The sequence below is a fragment of the Gadus macrocephalus genome, chromosome 16 (assembly GCF_031168955.1).
Source record: "Gadus macrocephalus chromosome 16, ASM3116895v1".
In the NCBI taxonomy this organism is placed as follows: Eukaryota; Metazoa; Chordata; class Actinopteri; order Gadiformes; family Gadidae; genus Gadus; species Gadus macrocephalus.
Genome location: NC_082397.1, coordinates 20,832,528 through 20,842,376, shown reverse-complemented (window position 1 = coordinate 20,842,376; position 9,849 = coordinate 20,832,528). Strand labels below are relative to the sequence as shown.

Here is a 9,849-nt window from a genome sequence, read left to right as displayed (position 1 = left end):
AAATCACGATAAAATATTATAAAAAAAAAGGACAATTATAGAGACATAGAAGGATCAATCAAAACATTCAAAGATATTGACAAGGATTTTTATCAAGTAACATTTAAAAGTCTCTCAGACTAACGCGTAATTAAAGATTCCGAATTTGGTGTAGCTCATTCCAGAGATAAGGTGCTAACGTGCAGGCGGTTGGTACGTCGCAATGATGAGGCTCTGACGCCCAGCCTGAGAGAAGCGAGTGGTTGAATGTGTGCTTCAGGGGAGTCACAGATACATAGTTGGAAAACCACGAGTTTTAGATCGACCGACCGCCGGCATACCTAGTGCCCATAATCTCTGTGTGAAGCACAAAAGAGACAGGAGGCACACGAGTTCCCCTCACTACTTAGCAACTGCAGCAAGCCCACTCCGCCCTCGGCTTCTGCTCCGAGGCCTCTGAGCCGGTGTCACAGAGCCTCCACAAGGAGGTTATCGCTTCACTTATTAACTGTGACATTAGAGTAGCTCGTGCCATGTGGGCGTTCAAATTGGATGAGTGAGTGTGCCCCGTTGCAATTTATAGCAACCCGCTTCCGCTCCTGTACTGTACCATTTAATTCCAGTCGAACTGCTGTGCATAAACTGTGTAGAGCTGCTCAGGACCATTCAAGTTGTAGACATTTGGGGTTGCCATGCCGTACAAATTGAAAATCAATGGACTTGAGAAATAGTGAAGCTCGCTACCGTCGTGAGTCACCAGCGCCGTCTGAGAATGTGGAGCGTTCCCTGGAGTAAAAACGAAGGATAAAATAATATAATGGCCGGATACAAAATGTAGCAGTTGGAAAAAGACCTGCAGCAGAGGTCCCCTTCTGCTGAACTGGTGTAGCTAGGCCTGACGTGGTGTTATATCATCTGTTGAAAATGGAAATGACTAAATACCTGGAGCCAATGTAATGCATATCTCTGTGACAACACATCTCGTTAAAGTGGGCGGGACTAGTCATCTGATAGTTTTCAGGCAGAAATTAAACCACATGTACCTTTACTCATCCAATTAAACACTGTGACAAGAGATAACAACACATAAGCAAGCGTCCTGGCCTAGCATTGTGCCAGTTGGCAACATAACTCATTTGACCATGAAATCATTTCCATCTCAATGACACTTAAGTGTGCCTTTTCTCAGCAGCCCCTATGACATCTTCACTTAAGTTTGTGTCCAGCGGTCTTTGTGCTACTCTAATAACTCACGCATGTTTGGTTGAGGAAAAAGAGTGTATGTGTGTGATATTTCCTAATCTGTGGGCACTTTGTGGAAATAAAACATTAAAACAGCAGCCCTTAGCAGCCCCTATGAAATCTTCCCTTAAGGTGTTGCGTCAAGGTTTATCCGAAGGAAAACCTACTGTTCCGCAAAGGCTTCGGCCTTATCCATGGTTTCACTCATCTGTTTGTGTCGGCAGCGTGGATAACAACACCATTATAAAGTGTAAACCCCCTGACGAATGGACGTGTGCATCCATACGCTCTGGCCGCTGAGCAGGGGGCCGGCCGCACTGGTCTGATTGATAGGTAGAGATTATTAGGTGGCCTGCCGCTGGCACGTTCCGGCTGGACATACTGCAGGGCTGCAGCTACTCAAGGGGATTGGCACTTTAGCCAAGTCTCCGCGATGTCAACTTGGCATGTCAGCAAGTCTGCTGGATGCCCTCAGAGAACAAACCAACCTCATATCCCTGCATATTTAAGTGTTGACATTGACTCGCTTGTCCCTTCATGTCTCTCTTTCTGGCGGTCAGGGAACGTGTTCCTGGTGAGCCTGGCATTTGCAGACTTGGTGGTCGCCTTCTACCCATACCCTCTGGTGCTGTACGCTATCTTCCATGATGGCTGGTCCCTGGGAGAGACCCAATGCAAGGTGGGCGGCAAACACTTTGACTGCCAACTCAGCTATAACAACCTCTCTTAATTCTAACACTCTTTCCCCCTGATTAGATTGTCTTTTTCTTTCTCTCAATGAGCTATGTTTTGTCTTTGTTTGTTGTTCCCTCCTCGGCAGGTGAGCGGCTTCCTAATGGGGTTGAGTGTCATCGGCTCCATATTCAACATTGCGGGCATCGCCATCAACCGATACTGCTACATCTGCCACAGCTTCTCCTACGACAAGCTGTACAGCTACCGCAACACCCTGATGTGGGTGGCGCTCATCTGGGTGCTGACTATCCTCGCCATTGTGCCCAACTTTTTCGTGGGCTCGCTGCAGTACGACCCCCGTGTCTACTCATGTACGTTCGTGCAGACGGTCAGCACCTCTTACACCATCACGGTGGTGGTGGTCCACTTCTTTGTGCCCATCGCCGTGGTGACCTTCTGCTACCTTCGCATCTGGATCCTGGTGATCCAGGTGCGACGCAAGGTGAAGTCGGAGGTGCGGCCGCGTATCAAGCCCAGCGACCTGAGGAACTTCATCACCATGTTCGTGGTGTTTGTGCTCTTCGCCATCTGCTGGGCGCCGCTGAACTTCATCGGGCTGGCAGTGGCCATCGACCCTGAGGCGGTGGCGCCGCACATCCCCGAGTGGCTCTTCGTGGTCAGCTACTTCATGGCATACTTTAACAGTTGCCTTAACGCCATAATCTACGGCCTGCTGAACCAGAACTTCCGCAAGGAGTACAAGCGCATCATCACGTCGATATGGAAGCCACGCCTCTTTTTGCAGGAGACGTCCCGGGGCGGGACGGAGGCCATGAAGAGCAAGCCCTCGCCGGGGCTCAACAACAACGACCAGGTGAAGGGAGACACTGTGTGACCCTCCCAACTACTCCCATCCCCCCTACCACATCCCACCCCCCGACTCCAACTCTTCCTCCCAACTCCTCTTCCTCCACTTGTCTGTCGTAATCTCAGCTCTCTCACATTGTGACTCCCCCCTCCCTCTCGGCCTCTCACTATTGTTTTCCAGCTGCCGAGCTCCATCCCTCTGTCTCTGCACTCGGCCGGCACCACGGACCGCCACTGCTCCACGGTGCTCACAGCTCGCCCAGCGCTCAGCAAGCGCTGTGGCTCCAGGAGACAGAGGCAGATAACTGATGAGACGGAACAGGTGGAGACACAGACTGAGGCTGAAAGGAGTGAAGACTGAGAAAAAAAGACCAAAAAAATGTTACAGACTACAATTACTGTGTTTTTCCACAATTTGAAGAGTGCCATTCATCAAAATATATATAAATATATATGAAGAAATTAAGAAATATATATATATATATATATATATATATTCTAAGTTATTATACGTATCATATTATTATGTACACCTCAGGGTGCCTGCCTCCTCTGCTGCTTTTGCAATATGCATTCGAAAGTGGAGGCACCAATAGTTTCTTTATATTTTTAACACCACAAAATACATGACGTTTGTCTGAAAGTACTTTCACTTTCATTATCTTCCTGGTTTGGGTGTACTGTAGTAGTATTCGGCACCCCAAATGTTGTGTATATTGTAAAACAGCATCACATGTCATTATCTTTGTGACATGTGAAGTGTAGGTGAACATTGATTAAAGTAACAGATAAATCCTAAGCAAACTCCATTTCTAGTAAAAGTTTCAAATGCCTCAATTTTTTATGGGCATTTATGTGTCGTTGTTGAAGGTGCCTGATTCTTTGTTTTTTGTATTTCTCTGCTTATCGCCTCAAATATTTTGCCAAAAATGACAAGTATAAAACAAACATATTACAGTGAAAGACTGTTGAAGTATTTTAATGCTTTCTTATCAAAATTTAAAACAATATTTTGATGATTGAACATTGTCAGGTTGCATATTACTAGTGTATCTGGAAAGTCTTCTGCAATGGGATTGTTAAGGTGTTGTGAAGCACAACCCACAGAAAATCCCAGTCATAAAAAAAGAAAATAGAAAAGCACAATTCAACTGTTTAAACCCGGACAACAGTGTATGCAGTTTATGGAGTTAACAGGTATCTAAACGTTCTCTTAGTAATGACATGAATATCAATAATACATTCTCTATGCATTTTACACTTCATATCATGACGGGAGGTGTACAAACATACTTAGTATTCTCTGATGTGAACGATGCTACTTTTTTATAAAGTGAAACTTAGTACAAACCGAGCAATGCGGTTCACACGCAGCCCTCTGCCCCGGGCCTGTTGTGCTTCTGTATTTGAATGATGTAAAAAAAATGTGCATGAGATACTTTTTTGTGTGTTTAAGTGTTTATTTTGCTTTGGTTTATTTTGTTTTTTAAATGGTCGATTGTTACAGCTAATTGTTCTGAAAAAAAAAGTATGTTGATACGTTTCAGAGGCGAAACACCATCTTGAGCTCTTAAAGTGTTTAATTTGGATACGGCTGCTTAAATGAGAACAGTAATGTTAAAGATGATGGTGATAATTATTATTATGATACATAGTTTGACGCTGCTCATTATGTAAGTGTGGAGATGCTCAGGAGAAAGATTTATCACTGATAAGCTGCAGTCTTCACTTTTTTGTTCAGTTCTTTTATATTAAATAATACAAAAACACATCGAAAAAATTCTACAAAAAATGAATGATATGTGTATTTATTGCTGTGACTTATACAAAAAATATATGAAAACATTACTTTGGAAGGTTGTCGATGTTAATGTCGGGTTAAAACAAAAGTTAATAAAATTTATTTTTAAAATTGTGCTGTCCTTTTTCACAGTATCAAGGTGGTGTGCTACTTTAAATGATAAATCAAGCATAAAAAAAAAACATAGAATTTCTGATGGGTATCTGTTTGAAAACGGGACATCAAAACGACTGCAGATATGTCAACGTAGCAGAGCATAGTTCTGTTGAAAACAGACGTGTATAAATCCCAACCGTTGGTAAGGATGCTCTCACTCACTACACACACACACTTCGCAACATGGTACAAACACAGAGCCAGAGGCGTTTCAATGCACACAGCTTTTGATTCTCCCCCTCTTCAGTGAACCTCGCCTCTCTCCGCTCATTATTTCTGAAGTCTGCTCTGAGGTGACTCCTGCTCCCCCCTCTTCACAAGCTCAATAGTCCCCACCGCCCCTTCAGGGAGACGCCTGGCTTCAGGTCAGTGTTTATGGGAACCTTACAAATGACCCTATGTCGGGCCCTGTAGTTCAGTGGTGCAGCCTCTTGTCACGGAGTGAGATGAGCGCTGAAAGGAAAACCCAAAGAGCCACGGGCAAAGGGTGAGAATAAACACAACACTGTATGCAACATATGGATTTTTTAAATGGGTTTAGAGTGAATTGAAGGGCCATTTATAGGTGAACCGACAGCCTGGCCCAAGAATGTTTCAATAAAACCCAAAAGCACTTTTCAAAGGTGAGGTCAGGGGTTTTGCTTCCCCTTCAAGGCCTTGATACGTGCAGTCCCAAAACAACAAAAGCAAACCGTTAACAATCATTATAGGACTTCTTCCTGTCTTAAATTCTCTAAATGAACTGTAAGTGTGTGTGTGTGTGTGTGTGTGTGTGTGTGTTGTGGTAACCCGGTTCTATCAGCTCGCCTCCGATCAATTTACAAGAGTCTCTGATGCTCAAACTGCCAACAAGGCACGTTTATTAAGTCCAAAAAACAGAGAAAAGGGGAATCACCCGACAATGCAAACTATAACTAAAGAGAGTCTGGGCTCCGTGAGCCACTGGGGATGCTGTGGTCGGATCTCACGCGCTGTCCTGGTATCCAGGTGAGGTGGTCCTTCCGTGTAGTCCCGTGGTCTTCTCTAGACCGGGTCCTGGGGCCAAGGTCCGTCCAGGTAGGGAAACTCAGTCCGCTCTCGGCTCCTACATGGGTCACATACCTCCTGCCTTTGGACTACGTCTCAGCTTCTCTTATATAGCCCTCACCTGGGTCTGATTGGCCTGGTACACAGGTGTCTCCCATTGGCTATGAGTGGGACCGTGCCAATGCGACCCTTAGTGCCCTCTGGGGGAAAAGGGTGGTAGACTGCTAGTATTAACTGCCCTCTGGGCTTCCAGGCCCGCCGTGTCGGGGCCGGGTTGCCACAGTGTGTGTGTGTGTGTGTGTGTGCGTGTGCGTGTGTGTGTGTGTGCATGTGTGTTCTCCATCATGGACTGTTTGTCCTGGCACAAGACCCTCAAAAAAAATGGCCCGAATCTCACTAGTTTACCGGTGCAAAAAACGGAATCTAAAAAGGGTTGGTCTGAAGTAGCCTAATTACCCGTAGGTGTGGTTTGGGCGTAACGGGCAATAAACCAATGAGAGTGCCAGCTCCCATCCCCTTTAAGAGCCATGAGCGCATTTGAATCTGACGAGTTGATATTTTGACAGCGTGTCTGCAGTCTCCGATGCGATAGATGCACATGAATTTCAAACTTCAAATGGCTCAGTTTATGGCCAAATAATATGGCCTAATCCAAACATGGAATAAGGTTTTCTTCCAGAACTTCAGAAATACTGAGTCCTCAAATAAATCTCGGCAAAGAAAACTTATATGATATAACATGATATGCAGTAACTGTGGTTCAATTTAATGATCTACGCAATACATTATAAACATTGTTTCTTATCAGTATTGTATGCATTATCGTTATCGACTTGTGTTCCTAATATGCATGTGTCCCCCCGTTTATATACATTGCCATGGACTGTATTATGTGTCACGTGTTTAGTTTACGTGTGTTTAAACAGATGGACGCACACACGCGCGCCCGCATTCATTAATTATTTTAAACATGCACACGCTCGCCCGCATTCATTCATTCTTTTTAACACTCACTCGTGGTAAAACAATGTTTCCTCACGATCAAATACTCATCAATCCTAAAAGTTATGGGCATGTCTGTGTCAAGAAAATATGTGTTTGCTGTATGGTGTTTGCAGATGCATTGATTTAAAAGTAAAACTTATTACCGCTGTATCAGCTGTTCCTTCCCAAATAATTTACCAAGAATATGTGGCTAGGTAGATGAGAGAAGCAAAGTGTATGCGCGAGGTGCACAAGCAACATTATGCATGCGCCCTTAAAATAGCATCTGAACAACGCGCCACTGACTTTAAATTTCCTGGTTTGTGGCGCAAGTGGTTTCTGAAACTGCAAAATAGCCCCAGGGAACGTTTGCGCCAGAACACGCCTCCTCCTTTCGCCGAACCGCCTATTGGGGCGATTGATCAATCCCTAATTTACCGACGTGTGGTGCAGGAGGGAAAAGAACGCTCTGCGCCAGTTGCAAACTAGCAACGACACATGCGCCAGTGATTAAGTTAATTGCGCCGGAGCAAGATAGGGCCCTCTGTGTTTTTTGCAGAGCTGCTTATCCTTCACATCATTTGACATGTACAACGCATCAGCATCTCTATTGCTTTTTAATGCAGATTAGTTCACACCTGAGAAAACTAAAAGTTGACTCATCTGCTGCTATTATAATTGTTTTCCTTCTGGCTCCCAGCCTCTTATTAATCAGAAATGAAACAATTTTACGGTGGAAGATGTCATTTACTACTTTTTATTATTTATTTTTTACCATGGAATCAATTATCTGAATATAACAATTTAAGTACAAAAATAAAATAAACTAATCTGCACTTGGTTCAGAGTTGGAAAGGCCAGTTCAAATAGTGTAATGGCCATTTTAATTAACACCTTGAGGCCCCCTCAGTCAGTGCTTCATAAATATTTAAACCACAGCCATCGGCTGGCTAGTTTGAATATAATAACGACGATCCCTTCTTCCCTTTGGTTTAGTATTGATGGTCCAGGTTTTACAATATATGGTGAACATGCAGTGGCATACACATTATTTATAAAGTCTAGCCCCAATAATCAATAATTGGGCACTGATCCATCAATAGTATAACAGAAATGTAATTTAAAAGAAAAAACCTCTTGCATTTCAAACAACAACACAGCCTCAAATGTTCTAGTTTATTTCATTACAATTGTGGAGGTTTGTAGACCTTTTTATTTGCATGGAAAAATATTTTTCTTTTGTTACTTCTATGTGTTTCGAGAAGTCCCTTCCTATGTGAGCCTCATATTAGACTTGAGTAGCTCTGCTTTTGCTGCACTTTGCTGTTGCTATTCCTTCATGAGGTTCTGCGAGGACAGATGAGACTTCTAAAGGCAAAAGCTGAAAATAGTTTTAGAAAATAACCTATTTAATGTATGCATACACCAGTCTCCTCTTTAGCAGAGTGAGCCCAAATTTCAGTTTCACAGAGCCATTTACTGTAAAACAGTTTCACACCCCTCCTCGCAACGCAATTCCCAATAATCAAAGGAGGGAAATGTTTTCCTACAAGACAGAACGGCCTGTGGTTTCGTCAAGCAAATGTATGCATCACCAGTTCCTTGTGCTTAGTTTTCCCCTTGAAAAGGTTCACAACAAGGAAGCAAGATAACACTAGGAAGCGAAATGGGTGGCTTGATAACACAACCTGAAGAAAACAAAGCTAAAATAGATGAAAGTAAACAACATATAGATTGTTCATTGCAACTTCCTCCCAGCACAGCAGAACACTTATCGAAACACTTCATCATCTTTATTTTTTCCTTGTCGTGTTTGCAATTTCCTGTAATTGTGTTTATACAGCTAGCTCTTCATTGGGTTGACCTTAGAAAATTACAGTCTTGGATGCTGCTTGTTGGTGTAATGGTTTAATGACAATTTTGCCTGTTGTAAATGGCTTTGGAAGTGTCTGCTAAATTATTTAATACTTATGTAATGTAGCTGGCACACCTTAGTACCAAAGGGTTACCTCAATGGCTGGAGTTGACCCACTGCACTGGTGATGTGTTAATATGTGTGTGTATGTGAGCGTGTTTGTACATGTTTGTGTATCTGTGTATGTGTGTTTATGTGTATCTGTGTGTGTATGTGTATGTGTATGTGTGTGTGTGTGTGTGTGTGTGTGTGTGTGTGTGTGTGTGTGTGTGTGTGTGTGTGTGTGTGTGTGTGTGTGTGTGTGTGCGTGCGTGCGTGCGTGCGTGCGTGCGTGCGTGCGTGCGTGCGTGCGTGTGTGCGTGCATGTGTGTGTTTGTGGGGCCTAACGGAGGCTGCTCTGATGAAGGTGAGTGAGCAGCAGAGCCGATCTTAATTACCATCAGGTGGACAGGCATGACCTGGGCAGTTACCACTAGAGGGGCGGTGAGGCTCCAGTGTCTTGGGGCTTCTGTCGGGGTCCGCCCCGGGTCTTTACGCTCTGTAGTACTTATCAAGGTGGATGTGTGCTCAGATCTTCTGAGAGCAGCTTCCTGGAAAGTTAAACGGTAGCTAAAACCCGGCTGAGCAGAATAGCAAGCTTCTGCCAACTTCCATTACACTGAGCATTGGGGAGCACAACCTTCATTGTCATCACTGTTTAAACTCAAAAGGTCACAATCTACGTTCTGGGAAAAATGTTTGAAGGTCATTTGTATGGAAGGATAATAGTGCCAAATGTCCCAAATGTAAAATGCCATGTTGAATTAAGAGAATTTAATAAATTTGCAGCGTATAACAAATGCTTGCATTTTTCTGCATTGCAATTTGATGTTTAAATTTTAATGTTCTTGAATTTGGTTGTTAAAATTCCATCGTCATTATTTGGATGTTAATATTCATCCCATTATTTTTCAACCACCCAAATTCAGGTTAAAATTAATGTTGAAATTCTGCCATAACATTCACACACACATAGGAGGATGAATGATTGGAAATGGCAAAGTGCGCCTTAATAGCATCCATCCTGGCGAATAGCAAAATGAACCTTGTTGTTTCATGATGCTGCTAAGTCTGGTTTATATGATAAACATAATAGTTTGAATTCAAGTGCCAGCAGCAGCAGTTACGGGATAAGGAAACATTAAAGCTTATGAAATATAAAAAA

General features: G+C 43.4%; 1 protein-coding gene across 1 annotated transcript in view; it reads left to right on the top strand.

Annotated features, from left to right (window-relative positions):
* Window positions 1-4,675, top strand: part of mtnr1ba (melatonin receptor type 1Ba) — a 56,566-nt gene extending 51,891 nt beyond the window's left edge. Inside the window, exons 2-4 of the mRNA XM_060074844.1 lie at window positions 1,782-1,900; window positions 2,042-2,770; window positions 2,945-4,675. Of these exons, the coding sequence (XP_059930827.1) occupies window positions 1,782-1,900; window positions 2,042-2,770; window positions 2,945-3,124 (1,028 nt within the window). The 3' untranslated portion in view covers window positions 3,125-4,675. The remainder of the gene's footprint in view (window positions 1-1,781; window positions 1,901-2,041; window positions 2,771-2,944) is intronic.
* The last annotated feature ends 5,174 nt before the right edge of the window (window positions 4,676-9,849 follow it).